We start from the raw sequence: 27,173 nt of genomic DNA, 5'->3' as shown, positions 1-27,173 counted from the left end.
GAGCCATATAAAGGTTAGGAAGGAAGGGTACAGTTTCAATACAGCTTGTCGCACGGAACATTTCCACAAGTCTTACACCTTATTGCTGGCGAAGTCACATCTTTGTTATGAAGGCTACCTCGAAATTAATCAATTCTTAATCGTTCAAAAAGTCATGGTCATATAGCTGATATATGACTGTCGTACTGTTACTACAAAAACAGACACAAATTTTGTAAGGCGTCTTACCAAGTTTGATTACGTCAATTCAGTCGTACCAGAGAACACGTCCGTAAAAATGTCATTGTGTCTGGTTGACACGAAGTCACATTTGTGCAAGGGTAGAGGAGGTATAAGGAACATTTTGGACAATAAATCTCCTAGTTTTGAGAAATTGTCGAAAATAACATGTCTTTAGATAGACAGGCTCTTGACCAACGCAGTCGCATCATAAGCTCACGTCACACAGCCCTATAAATAAAAAAAATAAAAATAAATAAATATATAAATGTTATGAAATTAGTGAATTCTACCTAAATTTTGAATCTTCAGGAGAAATAATACCCCCTCCCCAATATATCACGATATTCTTTTGAAAGAACTAGTTTATATGTAAATTAATCTGTGTCGTGATGTGGCATGTTGACAGATTTGAGATAAGACCAATGCGTTATTGTTACTGATAAGACAGTAATATATTCTGCTGCAATGGCGTGTCTTCAGTGGTCTAGTCTTTGGATTGTAATCGTCTTCTCCGTTGTCAGAGCAGGTGAGCAATTAAGGAAATTAGAACCTTGATATTATGCAGTTTAGGTTATTTAAGGTAATGTAACACTTCTGTCATGCATGAGCTACAACGAAACATTTAATTAATAAGGATGGTACTTTATGTTTGCTTGTCCGTTGAAGCTACATATGTCTTGAAATGGGTTCACAATTTAATTTATACATACTTACCGTCATTGTACACACACACAGATATATATATATATATATATATATATATATATATATATATATATATATATATATATATATATATATATATATATATAAATATAAAATCAGGGATTTAAGATTTTTCTAAAAGTCAACTTGCTCCGGGCAAGCTGACTTTTATATTGAACTGGCCCCAAAACTGGACATGTGGAAAATGATTTCGAAACAGCTGCGTGTGTGTGTGTGAGAGAGAGAGAGAGAGAGAGAGAGAGAGAGTTTTTAGACAACCAATTACACAGTTGCATTGATTTTAATCATGTTTTCATACATGACATTATTTTTTAGGTTTCCAACTTAGGTTCAAATGATCAATTAGATTTAATTATGCACCCAAGAGTAAAACAAGATAAAAATAAATCCATCACTGAAATAGTCACAAAGTTGGAAATGATTTTACTTTATCCTGTGCTTTCTGGGTGTGTTATGTCCTCTCTCGTGTTTGCTGCCGCTTCCAGTTATCATCTAGTCACCTTGACATGCATGCATCATAATATTTGACTACCTGACTTTTGAGGTTGAGAACACTTATTTTTGTATCCATTTATTTGTTTGCAAGGCAGTATTTACTTATCGGTGTCTTTTTAATTAGCACATAAACAACAGTTCATAAACATTTCGCGAGGGTGTCACATTTTCGGTTCATCGATTATGCTTTGAATGAAATCCTGGTGGTTAATCGTTAGTGACGAGTTCCTGTTATCTGCAAACACACCTTTCAACGAAATCTTATAATATTAACAAATAATGCCGTACTCACCTAAAGTCGGTGACATGCATCAAACAATCTTTATACTCAGCCAGCTAACTAGGTTAGGGATCAGAACATCGTCTAAATACGTCCAAATATTTCGATTAAATGTAACTGAAAAGTTATAATAACAATATGTATTCCATCTTTGTCAAATTTGACTTCAATTAGTAACGGAATGCTAGTAAACTAACAAACCTCAACTAATTATTTTGGACTTGCCCGTGGGCAAGTTATTTTGACAGTTGGGCTTGCCCGAGCGGAATTTAAGCTTGTCCCGGGACAAATATATATATATATATATATATATATATATATATATATATATATATATATATATATATATATATATATATATATATATATATAAACACACACACACTTGTGCTCATTGAAAATCATATGGGTAAAACAAGGTCTAAATACATGGTATAATGACCAAGGCGTGCACATAAACCTTACGTCGGCACCATGAATCCATTATCACACAACCCAAATCACACTGGTGACTATGAATGACCTTAATGCATTCCGTGCTGATGTAAACAATAAGGTACAGGCACAATCTCAAACAATAGAACTGCTCTGTAATGAGATTAAGTCACTGAAAACTACTCAAAGCGTGTTGATGAAAGAAAATGAAACTCTCCACACCATCACCGAGCAACTTAGAGTTAAGCTGATGAAATCTTTGAGTAAACCCATGTCTTATGCGGATGTCGTTCGCACGAATAGTCCAGCTGTAAGTAACCTAACATGTAGCCCCAGTGGATGTGGTGATCAACGCTCTCCATCAATTGCTGCTCAGAACAAGATTCATGTGTCGTTCATCTCCCGTCTTGACTGACTCTAACAAAACTTGTTGCGATACACACTGCTGCCTATCAAGTGAATCTCAGAACAGAACTGCAGTGTCCAACTGCTTGTCTCCCGTGTCGGTTGAGGCTGACGACTCTATACCAGGTACAATGGCAGTGGAGTCACGAACCGGCGTAACGGCCCAACCAACTTTGGAAAAGAGTGGGGTCAGTGCTCTGCAAACTCTGGTTTCAAAAAGTTCGGATATAATTTCACAGACTTTCGATCGAAGACATATCGCCTCCTTCGATGGAAATATCCCACAGATTTATGAAGCCTATGTTCATCCTGATGTGACAAATGTTGTACGCACACGCATTCGGAATCAAAATAAACTGTTAACCCTCACCGAACGGCTTTCTGAACAGGGGACTTCGACTTCGACCAGGATAGAGAACGTTAGGCATCCGATTGCTAGCAACAGTAATGTGAAAGGTATTGACTTGAAAACCCCTCCTAACAAGATACCTACCGTTATTGGGGGTCAGGTAGAAAGACCTAGATCATTTGGTAAATCAGGTTTAGAAATAGGTTCAGAGAGTATTGTTGGACATGAGGATGTTGATGACAATAATGAGAATGTTGTATTTGAAGGTGTACAAGGCGTAGAACAAGGCGCTTTTATGTGGGTGGCATTGGCGTCAAATCTACTGCTGAAGGCCTCGGTAAATTCTTGAAAGAATACGATATAGATCCGTTATCCATAAAGTTTATCCACAGTAGACGTAATTGTCTATCGGCCAAGCTGACTGTATATAATTCAGACTGCAACACTGTTGAAAATGATGTAACATGGCCAAAAGGTGTTTATGTAAGAAGGTGGTATGGGAATCAGTCTTGGCGAGACAGGTTTAGCAATCGCGATCAGGAGGCAAATGAAGGTACAGGATGCGATATTCCGTGACTAGGGTGACAGTCAATTGTTCATAAATTTGCCATTATGTTCTGTCGTAAGTTAATGTGTTTTGTCATCTTTGTCATTTTAGCCTTGCTTTCACGATGCATAAGTATTAATATGCCTATATTGCAAGTTAATATGAATCTTAATATACTGACCTGGAATGTTAGAGGAATTATGTCCTCTGCTCTTAGCTTTAGTGCAATGCTGGATAAATATAATGCTGACGTAGCTTGCGTAACTGAACATAAACTATTACAGCACATACTTCCATTTTGCGATACTATTCGTTCTGATTATAAATGCACTGCTAAGGCAGAGGATATTTCCTCTAATAGCACGTTAATAAAATGTGGTAAAGGAGGAGTTGCAATCTTCTGCAAAACATCTCTGATGAGATATGCTAACTTTATAGATGAAGTTAATAGTGACAGAGTTGTTGGCATAGAATTCAAATTTCCTGATATGCAAAATGTATATATTTTTTGTGTATATATGCCGACCCTATTATATGGCATAGATTGTTACAAAGCGCAAATTGAGTTGATTCAAAATCTCTATGATCAGTACTCACAGCTGGGGGACGTGTATTTTACTGGTGATTTCAATGCAGTAGCTGAACCAGACACTTTCACAGATTACAAAGATAGAGTACTTCATGAGTTCTTGCGATATAATAATCTAGTGAGTGCTGGACATTTAATAATATGCACTGGTTCCCGTTATACGTTCACCCCAGCAAGAACGATGATTGATCATTTTGTACTGTCGGATCAATGCATAGGTAGATTACGAAGTGTGCACATTGTTTCAGATCACGAAGAGCACGTGATATCTGACCACCTCCCTATCCTTACTTCCCTTCGTACAGTGACCTGTGGGAGAGACTTCAGACAGTCCATGAAGAGAAACAACATAGCCTGGAATAAATTAAACACTGATATCTTGAAAAACTATCAATCTGAGCTGGACCTTCGCCTGAAAACTTTAGATATAGATACTATTTCGGACAATGTTGATAGCTTTTACCGGCACATTGTTAATGCAATACAGCAGTCAAGCGACATCGCGCTTCCAAAGTCTAAATTCAATTATCATGCCAAACCATACTGGTCAAATGAACTCAAAGAAGCACATAAACTTCAAAGACAAGCTAGATATACTTGGATAAATGAGGGAAGACCGAGGGGTAGTCAATTTAATTCTTACAGAGAATATAAAGATAAGAAGAGAGACTTTAGAAACGTTCAAAAACTGACTGTGGAAAAATATATGGGGGAGGTGTATGAAGAAATTGAAAAAGCACATGCATGCGATGTAAGACACTTTTGGAAAATGATCAACATTAAGAGAGGGAACAATACAAATTTTTGTCAGGAACTATTAAATGATGGAGTTTGTGTCCGTGATGATGATTCCATCGCAAATGGCTTTGCCAGATACTATGAGGACATTCACACGCCGAATTTAAACCATAGTTTTGACGGAAACTTTTATGAATTTATAGAGAGAGAATTAAATCGGGGTCTACAGGACGAAGTAAGCCATATCGAGGCCTTACAGACTAGTATCAGTTTAAACGAAGTAAGAGAAATCATTAAAGGTCTAAAGAAATCAAAAGCATCGGGCCATGATCAAATTTGCAATGAACATTTGATCTATGGCAGCGACTACCTCATCGAGTGTATGACAATTTTATTTACTCGGATGATTGATCAATCTTACATACCTGTAGATGGCAAAAAAGGGTTAGTAATACCATTGTACAAAGGTAACAGAAAATCAAAGCACTCCCTCGAAAGTTACAGGCCTGTTACTTTACTGCCTGTTATCTACAAAACCTTTGAGAAAATTATTCATGAACGTTTGGTAACTTGGCTCAAAGATACTAATTCTAGTATACCCAGTTCACAACAACATGGTTACCAAAAAGGTTTAGGTTGCACAACAGCGAGTTTTGTGCTGTTGCAATCAATACAAATAATGTAAACATGGGTTCACGGGTTTTTGCTGCTTTTCTTGATACAAAAAAGGCATTTGATACCGTGTGGCACGAAGGACTGCTTTTTAAATTATTCACGTTGGGAATTACGGGTAAATCCCTTTTGATATTTTTTAACATGTATACAAATTTACAAAGTAAAGTTCTTGTAAATGGGCAGTTTTCAGATTGGTTCTCAATTGGCCAAGGAGTGAGACAAGGGGGTGTTTTGTCAACCTTGATGTACACAATATTTATAAATGACTTGTTGCTACAGTTAGAAAATAGTGGATTTGGAGCAAAGATTGGATCCTTAGCTGTGGGAAATCCAACCCTAGCTGATGATATTTCACTTTTGGCTATATATCCTAGCAATCTACAAAAGCTGTTAGATATAGCATACGACTACAGTAATAAGCGGCGATTCGAGCTTAGTGTCACAAAGTCATACATTATCATTTTCGGAGCCAAATACAAGAATTATATCAATATGAAATGGTATCTTGGCCCGTCATGTTTGCCGGTTACCGATTCGGCAACACACCTGGGTCACCGGATTAACTCAAAGCTGACGTCGCATGACGCAATACTCGATGCATGCAAGAAAGGGAAAAAATCTTTTCACGGTCTGTTTGGTATTGGCAAATGTAATTGAAAAGGTAATTTTCCCTTCAATGTTTTATGGAAGTGAATTATGGTGTAACATTTCAAAAAGTGACCTCGCTTTATTGGATAAAACTCTGAGGTATTTTGCCAAACATTTACAAGGTTTTCCAATACATACAAGATCAGACATTGCCCTGGGAATGCAAGGATGGACATCAGCGCAGTCCGAAATTGATAGAAGAAAATTGATGTTTTTACACAGATTGTGTTTGATGCCTAACAATGTACATACTAAACGTGTGTTTAACGTTGCGTTATTTCACTTCATTTTGAGCGGATGCATGTCAAGCTGCGGGTTAATTTCAAATTTATATTATGCCTCAAAGAAGTTTGACTTGCTCGGGTATCTAACTGATTATTTACATCATTCTGAAATTTCAGATAAACATAATTGGAAAGAAATTGTAAGGTCAAAAATTGTTGGTCTTGAAAATAGCCTCTGGAGAGTTCGTATGTCTAATCAAGCAGATTTTGATAAATTCTCTTCGATACACGAATACTTACGACCTGCCTCAGTGTGGCAGTCGGCTAAAACCAGACAACACACTAAGGTATTTACATATGTAGCTAAACCATGGGCTGCTGTTCCACAAACACAGCTTGATATGTGTATTAGATTTGGGAATGTTTATACAGACTTGATACTTCATTGTTGTGTTAGTTGTCCTTATATGTCGAACTTTCGAAATTCTTTCTGGGATTTCCTTACTGATAAATTTCCCCTGAGCCTGCACATTACGTTATTTAATGCAGAAGATGAGCTGCAACTACAATATCTTTTAGGTAAAAGGTTACCATAAGGAGTAATCGACAAAGAAAACTCCAAGCTATTCGTCCTGTATGCAGCATACTTTGTCATGCAGTGTGCAGCTATCTTCTGTAAATAAGGTACTGAAACTTGCAACTTATGAGTTGACGAACACTTTGTTGATTGATATTGTGTATGAGTTTTTGTATTCTAATATATCATTTTTTTTTTTGTTTGTTTTTTTTTTTTTTAATTTTTTTAAAAATATTTATTGATTGTATTCAGATGATTTATTCTTATATCATGTAATCTTCCATGGAAGGAAATAAAGATGATGATGATGATGATGAAATTTGACTTAGGAACGGAATGCTAGCAAACTAACAAACCTCAGCTAATTATTTTGGACTTGCCCGTGGGCAAGTTACTTTGACAGTTGGGCTTGTCCGAGCGGAATCTGAGCTTGTCCCGGGACAAATATATATATATATATATATATATATATATATATATATATATATATATATATATATATATATATATAAACACACACACACTTGTGCTCATTGAAAATCATATGGGTAAAACAAGGTCTAAATACATGGTATAATGACCAATACGTGCACATAAACCTTACGTCGGCACCATGAATCCATTATTGTGCTGATGTGCTGTTAAACTCTAATGGATACATGCCATAAATTAATACCAACGTTTAGTTGGAAGAGTTAAAGTTTTGCAATTCTATATTTTACAGTGTTAGAGATTTACTTAAGCTGCACCATATAGCTAATATTGTGCTGAAATGCAGTTGAAACCTAATACATATATACATACTGTCTATCTATATATCCCTGATGATCTTTGCAATAAATTCGGAAAAGAAATTTATTATTTCCTCTCTTGTGAAATAATAGCCTCCGCATCGCCATGTGTTTACGAAGGCCGAACTTACCAAGCGGGCCAATCATGGTATGCACGTGACGGATGTAATATTTGCACGTGTGATCCTTTCTACGGACAGAACTGCCAGACGGATCCTAATTGCAAGCCAGGTCTCTCTCTCTCTCTGTCTCTCACACACACACACACACACACACACTTCTCTGTAGCTAGATCGCTCTCTCAAACTAAATGCTTAGGCTGAGGTCAACGTGATTACTTGTTAACCGGATCGAAAGTTTATGAGGCCATGTACTTGTCGCTTCATGCCGTATTCTTGCGACAAGCGAGAAGAGGAGCACATAGTTAAATCTAGCCACTATCTGCCTGTACCTTTGCTAATGGTTGAAATCTTGGGTAAATTGCAACCATTTTGCCTTTAATTAAAGTTGCTTTGAGTCCGGTTATGCTCCTCTTCGGACTAACTAATTCTTTATTATTTGCGAAGAGATTGGTCTAATTACGCATGTATGGCCTATATAGATCTATCTGTGACCCGATTTCAACAAGAGAACATCCAAAATGTATAATATTCATTTCTATCTCTCTCATAAATCAGAGTGATTTTTATCAAGCATTGAATCCAAGACAAATAATCAGTATGTTCCACGACATGAAATTCAATTTGAATAATATTTTGATGAAGGCAAGCAGTTAATTATATGCCTTATATACAGTAGAACCAATGACCGATATCGAATGCGAATGGTTTCCGAAGGTACCCAACGAGAATTGCCTTCCAATCACTCATCCGGTAGTAATACCTTCAACCGCTATCGCTGTGTCCCTTCGAAAAAGGGTATGTGCTTCTTTTGAGAAAACAGGGATCATACAAGGATCCTAATGGTATAATTACTATTACGCCACTGAAGAATCCCTGAAACATGATTGCTACTGATACACTGCTCGTTCTGTCAAAGATGCCATAGAGAAAAGTAGAAATCAGCAGCTCCATGTTAAGCTCTGAGCATCCATCAAGGCGGAAGACATAAATGCAATTGACTTTAAATTCCACACGGTGTACTGGGTAATACACGTTACAAATGTTTGTCGCAGCGCAAAGATCACACCGATGTCTATGGCAAGTGCGGATAATGAATTGTCAACAGATGTTAAATATGGTTGAGGGCATGCTTCTGATGGAAATGTAGTTACCATGTCTGTATTCCAAGATGCGTACATAGACATCCTTCCAGCAACGTGGATAAATTTGAGTTCAGTTGCAAAACACCAAAACAGCTCATATAATACTGAAACTGAAATACCTGATGTAGAAGTCCACAACAAAAATTTGTGAATGGAGCAGACCTGAGATCCTCAAGAGCTGTTGCACTTCAGCTGATGGAGGAGAGCAATGTGGAAAGCGACATGGTCATTAAGATTTTGTTTGATGCGGTTTTTGTGCTGATAAAGGCAATCAGTACAACTAAAACATGGAACTTTTAGTGGTTCAGTTACATATGTTCCAGAGGAATACGTTTCAAAGGAGCTGTACAGGTTCTATTGGTGGTTCTTTCAGGAACCTAATACAACGCTGGCAACTAACATGAAGTCTTCCCAAGTGAGCTAGCATGCCTTGAACCTAGCACAAAATACAGGGATAATACTCCTGTCCCGGCATCAGATCAGCAAAAAGTAATCACAGACCTTTAGGTGAACACATGAAATGACACAAGAGCTAGCAGCTGGAGTTGTTCGTCAAGCCATTCGAATGAACAAAATCACGGCATCCTGGGTTGGTTGTGGACGTCAGTTGAATACAAAAGACTCCTGCTAGTGGAAGGGCAGATAGCCCCAACCGTACTCCAGAGAATCTTGTTAATGATAGCATTTGTTTCTCCCTTATTTTATTAATGGAACATATGTCTTCTTTGCTGTTGGTTGTGCAGAAGACACCCCTGATGGGAAATGTACCATGCGTGTTACTACCATGGCCCTCTACCAGAGATGTTAGCCTAAAGGTAAGGTAACAAAGCTAGAACTCACTGGCCCAGCTCTGAGGTACTCTCGATGAAGGAAGCAAGGAGCACAGTGTCTGTACTTTTGGACTGCCTCAAGCCAACAGCTAAGCGAACAAAGTGATGTCTATACCTCATTCATTTTAGAAAATGCATAACAATCATTAGATGCCTGCCTCACATATGTTGCATGACTTATGCGATCAACCCTGAAAAGGGTCTCAGAAGACAGTTAGAGAATTACCCTGATTGAGGTGGACGATGCAGTTCTTGCTGAAGTGATGCTGCTATCAATGGATACATTTAATAATAGTCTGCACATAACTCGATGATAGGCGATGAGGTACCTACAACATAAGTCGGCACACCACCACTCACTGCTGCACCCATACATGAGTGTCAGATTCTACTGACGGTGATCATACCGGCGCAAGGCATCAACAGAAAAGTAGTGGGCTTTGATCGCAAGACTGCTATTTATCTTAAGATGGTGCTTGACAGGCCTGCAGAACAAGCTCCAGGTAGCTCGCAAAGACATCGATTATGTGATACTTTACATAGTAATGACAGAACGATGCTGCATTAGAGCCTACGTCGCAAATAACGAAATTGACGTTTGCTGGACTAAGTCAGACATGTATGGATCCATGACAATTAAACAGAACATTGAAGGGATCACGTGAAGAGAGGATTATAGGCACATATGGTCACCACTCAGGCCCTACTCTAGCTATAAAAGGAAGACTCCTTCCAGGAGCATCTGGATCTGGTAGGAAGGCTTACATATTTAGCTGAAATATCTTGAATGGTAATATGCAGAATTTGCCTGTGAAGAGATACAACAAGCAGGTCACCGAGTTCTGGAACGTAATGAAAGGTCGGACGCGATTCGACTCTAAGAACGGGAGCCAGCCACAGTCAGTCGTGATGCCAGTATATGCAGATGGTTATGAGGACGATAATTTTCATCAGATTTCTCAGAACGGATGACTGGAAATTATATTTGTTGGCGCATGAGGTATTCACCAAGCACATTGCTCATTATAAGACTCACTATGCATGATGATCCCACTTTATGTAGCAAATATGGAATCATTGAAATAGTCGGACACTGACATCTACCAGTCACCGATAACTGTGTTTGAGAAGTAGCATGGTGGTCATCCTCCAGAAGTTTGCCAAACAGGAAGAAAAAGTACTGATTCAAATGAGCACACAGCCGCCTTGCTAGGAATTTAAGCCACAAGTGGTGCTGACAATACATGAAGTTTTACTGGAAAGGGAAAATTAGCTTTCTGAAGGGTTTCCAATATGCCAACGATGATAGCATACTTGCATTTAAAAGTCTAAGCACAACCCCACTGCCTACTGATGACACCTATGATGCGATCGAGCTGCTAGTCCGTAATTTGCACCTTCAATTAAATTCAGATCTCAAAAATGGAAATGTTACAGTTGTCGCTGTTTACATAGCGTGCACGATCTGAAAGGCTACCACCTACATAAATTGCACTACATTAAGCAAGTATACGGACTCGCTAGCAGCCCATTTTCTGCAACAATAACATCTTGGAAAATCCCGAGAACCCATCACCACAAAAATCTGGCTAACGTGTGGCTGTACCAAGACGATACACCAAAGAACAAGGTGCACTGACATATGTGACTGTCTCTGACATATGTGGCTGTTTCGACATTGTGAGGCGTGTGACAACATGAAGCAAGCTAACCCAGTGCACGAGGAGGAGGAATGGAAAGTCATATGCTCATGTTTACTATCTGGAGTGTGTGTGTGTGTGATTACGGTCTGTACTATCTGGAGTACTTACTAATGTGGACATTGCTTGTAGCAGTACACTCTTAAGTATAACACCAGCAGTAAATATATGTTTCCGTATAACGCTGTAACAAAAAATCGAACTAAAACCTACCTAGGTCTGTAAATATCAGAATTTAATGCAATCAATACACAACGTGAATATGAAAGTGATATCAGTTGTTAGAATAATTCCCTGACAGATTCTCGGCTTAGGTTAAGAATGCTCTGAAGGCATAGCCAAGACCTATGGTCACCCTGATTGGGGCTCCCATTAAGAAATCTAAAATAGTGACTTGGTTTCATCACAGCATTCTCACGGGATTACACATGCTCCAGGAATAAAAGTTTACAATTTTGTAACGTTGAAGACGACCACTGAAAGGTATTCGATATTTAAAAGCGTTTTTCATATCTTGAGATGACATATAAATAGTTGGCTAATATTTGTAGAACACAAAAACAGCAGCTATAATAGAACTACGCAACAGGTTGAAATCATAAAACAAGCCCATATTGCCAGCACAAAAAGTGGCTACAAGATATCGATAAGTGCCAAATTACTGTGTTGTAGATTACAACATTTTGCATTTTTTTAGCATTTAGTATATTGTCTTCTAAGTCTTGTGCACGTTAGAAATCAACCGCTTCCAATATATCACTTGCAGCTTTAAGCGAAAATAAGTATTAATGCACGGTAATGCACCCAAACATGCTAAACTAATCTACAGTGTACATTTAACGTGATCAAATAGCAAAACTTGCATATTACGATGCTGATATTAGGAAATGATTAATAACATGAAGTATTTTTATGTTATGTACAAATTATTTAGTAATGTTTTCTAGTGCTAAAATGTTCTGGATTTATTTTAAACTTGAATACTTTCTTCCAGTACTATAAGATCCTTGTCTAATTTAGGAAAGGTAGAACCATTTTGATGCACGCCATTCTTTACACCCATATTTAGGTTGCTGGAAACAAAATAGATGGTTATATAATAAATAAATGTTCAGAATAGCCACCCCTCTCCGGAATAAGGGATTTGGAAATAAAGAAACCATGATCTATAAACGCACAAGCAATTATATGTACAGACAGGAGGCCGATCATCGGAAGTATAGAGGTCTTCAAAATATAATATTTTGTCTTCACAGAAGTAATCGATACTCATAATTATTTCTGAAAAGTATTTGATTGCAAGAAAGTATCCATCTGTAGAAATCAAAGGTAAAAAATACGTGCATGAAGATCACTGAAATAAAATATTTGAATCACAGGACAATATCATACAACGCCTTTGAATAAAAAAAAACATTTAGTAAGTTTCTTTGTTGTCTATTATTTCAATAATCAAGGCGATATTTTTTTAGCCTGTTTTGTTAAACAAAATAACTAAAAATACTCGAATTTTAAAGGAGCATCTGCCAGCTTGTCTTCCACAGAGATTACTATTAGGGCATGGCTGAAGTCGTCACGTAGTTACTTCACTTGACAAGAGCCTTTAGTATAAACTAACAGATAAAATGTAATTTTGAAATCGATAACGATCAAGTCCTGTTAAAGTAGAGCTCCCCCCCCCCGCCTCCCCCCGCCTCCCTTGATCATTTGAGCCATACACAATGCACTCATTTATAGCTGGTGAGTCTCCAGAACGTTTCTGTCAAGCGTCGAGACCTCAAAGCATGCCATCAAATGGCCTATCCGAAGTTTATAATCACTTTAATTCACGGAAACTGGAGACCAGTGCCCATAAAATTGATTTGCATAAATATCATGTCCTGCTGCTGATACTACTTTGCGATTCTATATCATCCACCATTTCTATGTATCAAAAATGCATTAAATCATAATTTTACGGATTTTCAATTCAAAGGACTGGAATTACATAAATTCAATTTAATTTCGATCTTGTTGTATGTGAACTAAATAACATTGATAATGGAGGTTTGTGTGAATTATCAAGTTTTACGTAAATTTGTTCAGTTTTATATTTTAACGCGTTCTCAAGCAAATCTGGAAAGAAACAAATCCTTCGAGTTGTCGACTGAAACTAGTTATTATCTGATTTATGAATATTTATTGCTGATATGGTGCTTGTTTAACTAACGTTCACACACACAGAGCTGTGTATTTTCATTACCATTACTTAATAAGATAATGAACACGACTACATCTTCTTCATATTTCTGTTGGTAACTCTACTGATGTTTATGCAATGAAGCGATCATATTTCAACATTATTAAATTTGGAATTGTCATGTCTGTATATCAGATTAATGTGTCTACCTTTATAGGCCACACTGCCGGGGAACCCGTCTGTATGTATTATTTCCACACTCATAATATCGGCGACGTGTTTATGGCCGCTGATGGATGCAACAAGTGCCTGTGTACTGAACGAGGGATGCAATGCACGGGAAAAGCGTGCAACGCCTCGGGATTCGGTGAGTTGTGCACTTAGAAGGGACTGTATTACAATATTAGCATGCGAAAAGATGGGAATTAGAACAGACACAGCTTACAATTTATACTTATGAGATTACCTAATACCCAGATGAGGTTAGCTTATTAAAGTGTGTGTGTGTGTGTGTGTGTGTGTGTGTGTGTGTGTGACTTGGATTTTTAACGTAGCTTTAAAAAAATTTCAGTCATATCGCTAAGATGTCTGCAGTGTGGCAGTTTATAGCGATGTTTAGCACTGGGGCATCATGCTGCAGACATGTATCATGATGTCCCATCCAGTCACATTATCCTGACACCAGGCCGACCAGTCCTAACACTAACCTCTTAATGCTGAGCACCAAGCGATGCAGCTGTTAGTACAATTTTTGAAAGTCTTTGGTATGACTCGGCCGGGAGAAGTGTGTGTGTGTGTGTGTGTGTGTGATTTGGATTTTTAACGTAGCTTTAACAATTTTCCAGTTATATCGCTACGATATCTGCAGTGTGGCAGTTTATAGTGATGTCTAGTACTGGGGCATCAAGCCGCGGACATGTCGCATCGTGTCCCACCCACTCATATTATCCTGATACCAGGCTGACCAATCCTAAAACTAACCTCTTAACCTTTCCATGCAGTATAGACTTCTCTGTATAATAAATGCCCATAGTCTTCGTCATCTGATTTTCCATTAACGCAAAATTCTGACAATAGTTTTACTGTTTTTATCGGCGACGATGTTTTTGAGTTTTGTTTGCAAATAGATATTGGTTTATGATGCTTTTAAAAATCATAATATAAAACGTGCAATACTTCAAGTTAATAATGGTAGTTTCTAAATGTTACAACATCATTGTCTACAGGCATTATAAAGGAAACATTTATTGTCCTTTTCTTATATCTTCAATGCAGGCAATATTGTCGTTCACCTATTCTGGTAATTTTGTTTATGACCTTGCTCTCATTGGGTGGCACCTGTCTACAGGTTATGCTAAATAGACTATTTTTCCTAAATACTTTTTCATATTTTGACTTATCCTCTTGGCAAATTTGATGCGTAATAATTTGAATTAGTCTATTATATATCCTTTGCATTTCATATTTTATATGATGTTTATTTTTTGTGATACTAATCCTTACAAGTAGGTACGTCTTCTGTCGTCATTACAAGTGTTATCACAAAATATAGCTTGACTTTAACAGAATCAGAATCTTTTAACAGAACCAAGATTTTTGGCGCTTATTATGATCTTTAGGTATGGTTCTACTTCTTGGAAATTTTTCTATATCAATAATATCTGCTGAGAAATTCATTGTCTGCTTGACTGCTCTTATTGTTTAGAAAGCTAATCATTGCTGTTTGTATAATGCGTGCTTAGAGCGGTGAGTTAATTCATTCTTTAAACTTTCATTTCTCTTTTCTTGACATTCTCTTTCTATTGTTTGAAATGATGCTGTAGATGATTAAAAATTCATATGCTACAGGACATTCGGAATCATACTTAATATAAATGTGTACTTAAAGATTGTTGCATCATTTTAAATGACAATATCGTAACAAATTCTACATTGTTTAAAAGAATTCCCATACATATTTAATTGCTTTAGTACTGAAGCAACCATATCGATATCTGAAAGTGATGTTCTTTTATTGTCAATTTTGGAACGCGTTAAATGTAGCTGTCTATATATTGTATTTAAAAGGATATTATTGTAAAAAAAAATCTGTCATTGACATATAACTTTCTATGATACTGACATTAAATCATTAGCTTTTTATCTTCCCAGTAGACCAAGCAAAGCCGTTAAAACTGTAAAGTATGAAACAATAATTAATTTCACATTTGATATATATATATATATATATATGACCTCCAAAGAAAATAATATGTTACAACTTGAAGATATTAGAAGATTTTCCGGATCTCTTCACATTGATTTGACAAAACAAAATTAAATTTACAAGAATACAATTAGATTTAAAATGGTTTCTGAAAATACAGTAAGATTACAATTTATGAGTTGTCCATAATAACTTCAAAGTTTTCAAGAGTCATGTTCTACATAGACAAGAGAGCATTTGTAAGTTAAAAAAATTAAAGATTTTAAGCTTTAAAATATTTTGGTTTCTATCCTAAACGAAAGTTCTTCTGCTCTGTTATTGTCACCTCATGGGAAATTTTCGAACATTAAATATTTAATAATTTTGTCTTTCCATTGATTGTTTTAGCAGAAATTAAGTTAGTGTATACCTAAACAAAAATAGAGACAATTATAAATCAAGAACAACAATTACAAACATGAAGACGGATTAAATAATTTTTTTGTCTTTAACATTTGTATACATATTTAATTATACATTAAAAGGCCTGCATATAATCACCATGGCTGTCACAATATATGCCCTAATCACAACACAGTTTAAGTTCTCTTATTGTCTCTGATTATGGTCATAATTCTACACTTGACTGTGTTCATTGGCGTCACAATCCTACCGCTGACTCTGTTCATTGGCTGTATTGGCATTTGGGATAAGGGTCATAATCCTACACTTGACTGTGCTCATTGGCGTCACAATCCTACCGCTGACTCTGTTCATTGGCTGTATTGGCATTTGGGATAAGGGTCATAATCCTACACTTGACTGTGCTCATTGGCGTCACAATCCTACCGCTGACTCTGTTCATTGGCTGTATTGGCATTTGGGATAAGGGTCATAATCCTACACTTGACTGTGCTCATTGGCGTCACAATCCTACCGCTGACTCTGTTCGTTGGCTGCATTGGCATATGGGATAAGGGTCATAATTCTAACCTTGATGGTGTTCGCTTGCTCCATTGGCATATGGGATAAGTGTCATAATTCTACAACTGACTGTATTTGTTGGCTGCATTGGCATATGGAATAAGTGTCATAGTTCTACAATTGACCGTGTTTGTTGGCTGCATTGGCATATGGGATAAGTGTCATAGTTCTACAATTGACCGTGTTTGTTGGCTGCATTGGAATATGGGATAAGTGTCATAGTTCTACAATTGACCGTGTTTGTTGGCTGCATTGGAATATGGAATAAGTGTCATAATACCACACTTGACTGCGTTGATTAGCTGCATTTGCATATGGGATAAGCGTCATAATCCTACACTTGACTGTGTTTGTTGGCTGCATTGGCATATGGGATAAGTGTCATAATACCACACTTGACTGCGTTGATTAGCTGCATTTGCATATGGGATAAGCATCATAATCCTACACTTGACTGTGTCCGTTGGCTGCATTGGCATATGGGATAAGTGTCATAATCCTACACTTGATTGCGTTGATTAGCTGCATTTGCATATGGGATAAGGGTCATAATCCTACACTTGACTGTGTCCGTTGGCTGCATTAGCTTATGGGATAAGGTTCATAATCATACACTTGTCTGTGTTCATTGGCTGCATTAGCTTATGGGATAAGGGTCATAATCCTACACTTGATTGTGTTTATTGGCTGCATTGGCATACGGGATAAGGAACCCTACCCTTGACTGTTCGTTGGCTGCATTGGTATATGGGATTAGAGTCATAATCCTACCATTGCCTGTGTTCATTGGCTGCATTGGCATATGCGATAAGTGTCATAATACCACACTTGACTGTGTTCTTTGGCTGCATTGGTATATGCATAATCCTACACTTGACTGTGTTCATTGGCTGCATTGGTATATGCATAATCATACCCTTGACTGTGTTCATTGGCTGCATTGGCATATGGGATAAGGGTCATAATCCTACACTTGACTGTGTTCATTGACTACATTGGCATATGGGATAAGGGTCATAATCCTACAATTGAATATGTTCATTAGCTGCATTGGCATATGGGATAAAGGTAATAATCCTACACTTGACTGTGTCCGTTGGCTGCGTTGGCATATGAGATGAGGGTCATAATCCTACCCTTGACTGTGTTAATTGGCTGCATTGGCATATGGGATAACGGTCATAAAATCCTACCCTTGGCTGTGCTCAGTGGCTGCATTGGCATATGGGGTAAGGGTTATAATCCTACAATCGACGGTGTTCGTTGGCTGCATTGGCATATGTGACAAGGGTCATAATCCTACCCTTGACTGTGTTCGTTGGCTGCATGGCGTAAGGTATACGGAATCCTATCATTGACTGTGTTCATTAGCTGCATTGGCATATGGGATAATGTCATAAATGTACCATTGACTGTGTTCTTTGGCTGCACTGGTATATGGGATGAGTGTCACAATCCTACCATTGACTGTGTTCATTGGCTTTATTGGTATATGGGATAAGTGCCATAATCCTACACTTGAATGTGTTCATTGGCTGCATTGACATATGCGATAATGTCATAATCCTATTATTGACTGTGTTCGTTGGCTGTATTGGCATATTGGATAAGGGTCATAATCCTACACTTGGCTGTGTTCATTGGCTGCATTGGCATATGGAATAAACATGTATGTGATCAATACAGAAGGGTGGGCCATAGCAACCATTAAGTACAACAATAGCTCATCTAGTTCCATGCTGACATGATGTAAATAAAATGATAAATACTGTACAATTAAAATATCTTTAACAAATGTTTGTGTAGTAATGTTTGTTATGTTTTTTAAACGAAACTATTGTCATGTATACAAAACAGATCTAACGAACATTTTACCAGATATCAGCGCTTGAATACCGTACAATAATGTATTTGAATGAAAGGAAATGGTACACATACTGTAAATACTTGTAGAAAAGCATTAACAAATTTCATATTTAAACTTTAATTGTCAATTCAATCCCAAGTAAAACTAGAAAAAGTGTCCTATCGCTGACATTTGCCAGACGACAACTGCTAAGAACAAATACGGACAAGAGATGTGGTCGTGTACTGTACTCAAATCATATCCATGTAAATATCGGTATGTTACTATATGCATATCATATCCATGTAATACCGGTATTGTACTACTATACACATATTATATCCATGGAAATACCAGTATGGTACTCAATACGCATATAATATCCATAGAGAAATACCGGTATATACTATACGCATATCATATCCATAGAAATACCGGTATGATCATAACATATCGAGCGTTACCAGCTCCCCTATTTCATCAACCGTTATGGCCTGGGGTTTCGCTTGGCGCTAATGGTCGGAATTCTTGTGCCGATCGTAAGCGAAACATATTGTACAATATTCTCAACTCTCACTCCCACACCTGGTCAGTAGTACCGTTGACGAACTTTACTGTTTTTTTTTTGTCAACATCTAAATGTTTTCTAACGACTCCAAAGTGGAACTCTTTCAAGATTTCACTCCACCAGGTGTAAGGTGCGACGATAAAACGTATAGTTAGTTTGTCCGAAGAATTTAACCATACTGTCATAGACATCAAGTCCGTCGTTTCCAATAACCTGTAATTGCCATATAAGGTCTTGGTTTCCGCACTGTCTCCAGACATTTCTTCCAGCAAGGGACAATGCTGAGCCCCAACCCAACCATATACTCTGAACAAAGTTTAAGTTTTGCCATTGCGCTTATCCAAAGTGAGTTCCATTGCCCAGAAGTATAGCTGAGAACTACATAGCGCGTGCAGTTCGTGTTCACGATATAGGGAGGCAATATGGCGGCAAAAGAAATACGAGAGATCAGGCATCTCTGTTCGGCATCAGAATGCCACCTATTTTCCGAAGACTCATGATCAATCTTTCTGAGATGGTGACTTGGGTGTGGGTTACACGATTCGCTGAGAACCAAACTGCAAGTAAATTTGCCTGGATCAGTTGACTGGATCATGACACATTAATAAGAAGGTAACTATTGTCACGTGCCTCATCACTAAGAACGGTCATAAGACAACTCAGATTGTTCAATTAATTGACTGAAGCCATGTTCGGTACAGTCTGAGCGTGGATCTGAATCTTCTGACATCCAGGGAAAATAGTATCATGTATATGGTGAGACTAATAAGAATAGAATATGACCATATCTCACTATGACTGACAGAGATAAGCTTTGGCACAGAGGAGAGCACCTTACGAGTATGGAAACAAAACAAACGGATACTGGAGTGGTGAGAGCACCTTACGAGTATGGAAACAAAACAAACGGATACTGGAGTGGTGAGGAGTCGCCGGTGAATACCATTTCTTCTCACAAAACTAAGTTACTCGAGCCTTGTTAAACGCAACACGACTACAGAAGGCCGGGCGCTTATGTTCATATTTGAAACATAAGTTTCTTAAAGCGTCTTACTTATATTGTTAGGGGTCCCGAGTGGCCCAGTGGTCTAAAGCGCTCTCCGTTACGGATCACTACCATCTCACCTCTGTCTGCGTGGGTTCTAGTCTCGGATTCAGTGGGTATGTGAGAAAGCTTGCCAGTAGCTTCTCGTGGGTCGGTGGTTCTTTCCGGGGTTTTCCCGGGTTCTTCCTCGACCATTAATACTGGCCGCCATGTATAGCCTATCGTGTGCTGAAAAATGACGTTAAACCCCCACAACAACAACAACAAGAACAACTTATATTGTTGTTTTTTTAATTATCGACCGGTCATGAATTGAATGGAATTTTTTAAAGCAATCAGACTTACCATATCGACAAACATGAGAATGCTCAAGGATGTCTGGTGCATTAGTGATAAAGTTACAGCCGAACTGGAGCTCGCTGTGCACACATATATATATATATATATATATATATATATATATATATATATATATATATATATATATATATATATATATATATATATATGTGTGTGTGTGTGTATATATATATATATATATATATATATATATATATATATATATATATATATATATATATATATATATATATCCAAGATTATGATTTAGTTTAAGATTGATGGTTGTGTAGGGTCAGTGGCATGACCACTTGAGATATAGAAAATATCTTATTTTTTATAGCTCTAGAATCCTACTTCAGGAATAATGAATTAAATATGGGATAGCTTATTAGCATATCATTTACTTGCCATTTGCGATCACTGGCATGACGTTTGTGATCACTCGGGGGCGAGTGATGTCTCGGGCGTAGACATTGTAAGAAACTTTGGATATTTGATATTTGTTTGACGTGTCCGTTTATAGATTCGATGAGTTTTATAGTATTCACATACACTCCCGTTTGTCTGCACCGCCTACCGATTTTAAAAGCGAAAAGTATGAAGGATATATAAAAATTCACAAAACTTAGTCATTTAATGCATTGATTTGTAATTTCTAACCTGACTGTCGCTTAGGGGTCCCTAACACTGTCGAATTATTGGCGTTTCAAAGGAAACGGAAGCTCCCGATGTAAAGAAGCAGACAGACTGCTCATTGTCCTTTTGGTGGTTCTAGCATTGACGATTTCACCAGAAAGTGTGTCGCCTGCGTCTGATATTTGCAATGTCTAGTTTTAATATTTATAAAAGAATTGAACAAATAAAATGGAGAACTATTGTATACATTTGTTCAAAGAAATGTAACTCCAAACTTTACGGAATTATTGAGATTATCAAAGACGGTGAGCTACATCATATCTGTTGCTTGGAAACACAGACTTGCCCATGCAGATGCGGCGGACCGTGTTACTAAAGAAACTTCCGTTTGATTCGAAACGCCAAGTTTATAGTGTTTGGGACCTTTTGGCAACAATCAGGCTAGAAATAACAAATAAATGAGTAAAATGACTAAGTTTAATGCATTTTTAAAAATATTAATAGAGCCTTTTGTTTTTAAAATCGGTCGGGGCGGGGATGTAAACAAACGGGATGGTGTAAATACTATAGTACTTATTTGTTTGACTATGTGGAACCCATGTTGGGAAAATATTTGTTAAAAAGAATAATTATTCAGTTTGTAGTCGTCGTACTAAAACCGGATGAACTGTCTCTTACGACATCAATGATGTGCTTCGTAAATTGGCTCCATCAGAATGCTTAATAAAATGATTTTTGTGGACATTATCATCTATAAGTAATTAGAGATAAGAATAATTGTGTTTATTAGGTGATTGATACCTGTTTTCTGGTGTGTCATATGAATTCCGACCAACAATTTTTAATTGCATACTCATAAACCATTCCAAACTGAACTAGAAACATTCTTGCAAATATGCAATTAGAGACTCGTGAATGTGAGATCCTTAGTTTGATTAAATTTTTAGGAAATTTATTTGTGGTATTAGCCGGTTTAAGAATCATTTAATGACAGCGTCTACTGTGCTATGGTCCATGGAAATAGAGGGAAAACAGCGACCTCAAGCTAAACCCATGCAGCAAGTCTAACATTATATTTTTCACGTTCGGTTTGGACACGAACTTTGAACTTTACATGAGGTACTTTTTTCCCGTTACAACCAACTGTTCTCCCCATGGTGTATTACAGTTCATTTCATGTTAACACAGTAAAGCATGACGTAAAGTTCAAGCTCTCTTTCTTTTCGCTTCCTCCTTGTACAGCTTGACAGTTTACGGTTTAATTTATCTGCTAGGTTTAAGGCTCGATTTTAAAGTGCCAAGTGTGTAAACACTAGTTTCCTGAATAAACCATGATATTTTCAACAAATTTAAATATATTTCCATAAATTATATGTTACATTATATGTTACAGACTGATCACACAATACACACAGTACGAACTTGTTTATAAAAACAAGATTAATAAACATTGATTCACAGTTTATTTGCGTCCGAGGTAGTCTAAAAATCAATTTCCTAAAACAACAGTGATTTGTTTTATTAAATGTTCTGGTTTTTCCTGTTTTCTGTGGAAATTCTAGAGTGGTCGTTAACTTCATTCAATGCATAAATATATCCAGGCTGTCTAGTTTCACGCCCTTCACTTATTAAGAAAAAATTATTTCTAGCTAAACCGAAATTTCAAGAACTCCCACTGGATTGTCGTTACCGGGGTACCGACGGTTGGTATTCGCTAGGAGCCCAGTGGCAGGCGTTGGACGGCTGCAACACGTGCGTGTGTTTGAGGCCGGGAAATTACCAGGGATACTACACTTGCACAGCTAGTTCGTGCTGTGATGCAGGCACAAACATAAAGGACATCATCACTGGTTAACGTGCAAATATAGGATGAGAAAATTTTATCGTAGATCGTGAATATTACTAACATTGTTTATGTCTGATTAGTTGAAACATTTTCCTTATTTTGTTAAAATTTATTAAGAGTTGTTAAAAATATAAAATGTGGTATTTTCTCTTTTTACCTTGATTTTCGGTTTCTCAAATCATTCTTAATGAACTTTGTTTAATGTAAAATAAATCTCAGTTATAATTCAACTCAACCATTAGTTCTCACTATAAAGACGGATTAGAAAAATTCCATCTTTAAATAACCTCATTGGTATTCAGCAATATCGTTATTCACCTATAACGAATTTCTTTGACTGAATCTTGTCTTACTTGCAACAGTTTATAAATCTATTTTAAAAGCCATTTTGAGAAGCAAAGGGACATAAACTTTAACACCAGAACCAGTCAGACTGGTTCCTTGGTTTTCTATACATGTGACGAAATCCAGTTCACTAGTTCTTGGCTGATATGTACTTTGATTATTCTTGTTATGTTAGGCGTTAATTTGGACACAACATATGGCAATATGAACATAAGTTGTATTGCATTTTCTAGAAATAGTTGCATTTGAATAAAATTATTGGAAGTTTGAATGTACGTGATCTTTTAGGGACCTGTTGAATCACACGTACTAGCTTTGTCATCCCATGCAAAATCCAACAGGCTGAAATCTTTAATGATTTTATTTGTTGTTTAGGCTTATATGCCACTTTCTGTTAAATGCAAGTAATATTCGTTACCATTTAGCATAGATCCAGAGAAACACAATTCATTGGCTCATGTGGTGTAAATATACCTTAAATGCGGAACATGCTTTATTGCCTCTAATCAAATTATTCGAAGAAGTTGGTTTATTTAAAACAACTTCATTTCCCACATAGTTCCTAAATCGTTTCTTTTTTTTCAAAACCAAATTCTAGTTGCCTGGAGTCCCAATAATCGAAACATTTTTCAAGTTCCAAGGGGAGATAATATGACTAAAGTTAAACTCTAGACTTACTACTTTACATGAATGCTATTTATTTTCACGGAGTTCGGAGGATGATTGCATCCGAGAATGAAATGGCGTCAAATACATATTTTAAAGAAATGGGACATCAAGATACCGCGAGAAAAGGTATTAGCCAGGAAAACTGGTTTAATGTGTTTAATATATGTTCCTTACGGCATGATTAAAAAGACTTAATAAATGCTGAACCATACCATTTTGTTTAGCTAGAGAGAATCTCAATCATACAATTATACAATCTTTAAATTTTCCGTAAATTTAATACAAACCACAGTTTGGACAGCCCCAAAAATATTCATATTGCCTAACTTTATATGAATTTAAATGAAATTTTAATGGCTTCTTTTGTGATCAGTTTTATAGGATGCATATAAATAATAAAAGGCACAAACTGTATCTTAGCCGTCTGGAATTGTTTACACCCTCAAGTACAACGTATAGGATGAACCATGTATATGGCAGCCATTAGGGCCATAAAATGGAAACGCTTCTCGATGGATTACGCGAATTCGAATCAGTAAGAAGAAATTTGCCAATTGCATGACGCACATAATCGAACATTCCTTTAAGCGTTACAGAGTTCTCCACCTCGCGAAATAGTTACTAATATTTATTTGGTACATAGTCCAGGATACTTTGGGTACAAACACAAGACCCATCTACTTGTAAAATGAAACTGTACCAATTTGTGTCCCATTTATAGAAAAAACAAAACATTTTTATAATTCCTAAAATGTCTTTCATTGTGAAACACACTTTTTCGTGTCCTATCCAAGTTAACTAACATTCCAGTGTTACTGCAAAAGCGATCTGTAATGTGTATTTGTTGTTGAGCTGTACTGGTCATGGAAGTGTACGAAACATGTCCAAAATTACTGAACGGAAAAGTTTGTTACTATATCTTGTATGTTTGTTGATAAGGGTCCCTACAAAAAGTAGGTAAATAAGGGAATATACCCACAGAAATAAAGTACAATGGACAAGTAGACATCTTTTACTCTAAATAAAGTACAATGGACAGGTAGACCGATTTTACTCTAAATACTTATTAATCTCTGTCTCATTAGTTCCTACTAGTAAATTCCCCAGTGTTTGATGGTGTTCAGCCAGAAAATAAACTTCCTCCGTGATATAATTGCCAAAATAATGAACTATTTTGTCCGCAAATTAAAATAGCATATCGTATAGTTGCAATGTAAATAAAGTAAACGTCACGTTATAATCGCAGATTAAATTTAATTTTCTGATTGAGTCGTGCGAGATCTCGTATTCAGTTCTCAAGAGCACTCATTCCTGTTTTCTTTAGTACGTGATTAAAATGTTTTTTTTTTCTTCAGTTGATTGTCTCCAGAATGCTCATTTGGGCCTCCACAACGCGCAATCCTGTTGTTCAGAATACATAATCATGTGAGTCAAAGGACGTTTCATGTCCGCTCTCTCGAGTTCTCGTATAGCAGATTCGAAATCATGTATTAGAGCCTCTACAACATGTATTCCAGTTTTCTCCAATACGTGATCATGTGCGATTGGTTCTCTCGATATCACTCGATCGAGTATTGAACATGTGCATTAGACCTATGAGAACGAGAAAAGTTCTGACGTTATGGCCGTTAGCTAGCCTGGCATTTTGATTACGCGAATAGGAAGTTCTCTTTTGCGAATAGAAAAATCGAGAACGCGTAATGGAGCGCTCGATTAAGTGACCTAATGAGATCATGCAATTGAAAAGTTCCATTTTGATGGTTCTCGTAATCAAGCATCGAGACCGCAAAGCGTTACCAAGTTATGGTCTCAATGGCTTGCCATACACGTATGTACTTGCTTTGCAACAGCGAGGTGAAAGCAATTCCTGTATATGGTATGGAAACGTTTCGAAACAACTCAAGAGATAGGCATTTTATTTAAAATATGTGCAGAACTATACATTTCTCAAAAGATTCAAAAGCTTTTTGCCACTGTTTTTAAAGCTGGAACGTAAATTTCGTTTCTAAACCAGCAAGCACGTTCAGCATCGTTAAATAAAATTCCTTATGAATTAAAAAGCGTGTTAAAAATTACGATTTTTAGCTGCCAAAGATCCAAGATGTGTACACGTCGCTTTACTGAATAAATCAAGTCATAGTCTAAAATATTTTAAACATAAAGTCTCCATAAGCTGTACGTTACTAAGCAAGAATGAATAACCTTGATTCAGAGCCTATGGGTCCATGATAGTCTAACACCAAGTATGCTAATACTACATATATTTTCTGCATAAATTTATTGGTTTTTCCTGTTTTCTGTGGACATTGCAGACAGGGTGTTAACTTCAATGAAATGCATAAATATGTCCAGGCTGTTTCATGCCCTTCACTTATTAAGAAAACATTATTTCTAGCTAAACCGAAATTTCAAGAGCTCCCAGGGGAATGCCATTACCAGGGTAACGACGGTTGGTACGTGCTGGGAGCACAGTGGCAAGCGGTTGACGGCTGCAACACGTGCGTGTGTCTGATGCCAGGAAATTACCAGGGATACTACGCTTGCACGACTAGTTCATGCTGTGATGCAGGCACAACCATCAAGGATATCATCACTGGTTAACGCGCAAATATAGACTGAGAGAATTGTTATCGTACAGCGTGATGATTACTAACATTGCTTTTGTTTAGTTTAAATAGTTTCCTTTCCTTTCTTAAATTTATTAAGAGTTCTTAAAGATATATGTGCTATTTTCTTTATCTGATTTTCAGCATATCGTATAATTCATAATGAACTCTGTTTGATGTAAATAAACATCACTGATAATGCAACACAACGATTTGTTTTTGCTATAAAATGCGACAAGAAAATCCCAATTTTAAATAACCGCATCACCAATAAAAAAATTCTGCGACTTGCTGGATCATGTTTTACCTAAACACTTTTAATCTACATAAAAACTATTTTAAGAAACAAGGGACATAAGTCTTAAATATATCACGATACTGATTAAGTTCCTTCATTTTTTACATTAGTGACGAAATCCAGCTAATT

The 27,173-nt window shown here is 36.9% G+C and overlaps 1 protein-coding gene across 3 annotated transcripts; it reads left to right on the top strand.

Moving 5' to 3' along the window:
* The first annotated feature begins 653 nt into the window (after positions 1–653).
* On the top strand, positions 654–26,958 carry LOC149780962 (uncharacterized). Of its 3 annotated transcripts, none has more exons than XM_089938068.1 (4): positions 654–748; positions 7,795–7,932; positions 13,892–14,041; positions 26,536–26,956. In XM_089938068.1, exons 1-4 carry the CDS (start codon positions 688–690, stop codon positions 26,739–26,741), a joined length of 555 nt encoding a protein of 184 aa, XP_089794194.1. In that variant the 5' UTR covers positions 654–687; the 3' UTR covers positions 26,742–26,956. The 3 variants fall into 3 exon arrangements, with proteins under 3 accessions (XP_089794194.1, XP_089794195.1, XP_089794196.1); XM_089938069.1 differs by lacking the exon at positions 26,536–26,956 and adding an exon at positions 22,930–24,146; XM_089938070.1 differs by lacking the exon at positions 7,795–7,932 and having other exon boundaries at positions 661–748; positions 26,536–26,958.
* The last annotated feature ends 215 nt before the right edge of the window (positions 26,959–27,173 follow it).

Source organism: Sinohyriopsis cumingii, chromosome 16, assembly GCF_028554795.1.
Source record: "Sinohyriopsis cumingii isolate HCF-2022 chromosome 16, ASM2855479v2, whole genome shotgun sequence".
In the NCBI taxonomy this organism is placed as follows: Eukaryota; Metazoa; Mollusca; class Bivalvia; order Unionida; family Unionidae; genus Sinohyriopsis; species Sinohyriopsis cumingii.
This window is presented reverse-complemented; position numbering and strand designations above follow the sequence as displayed.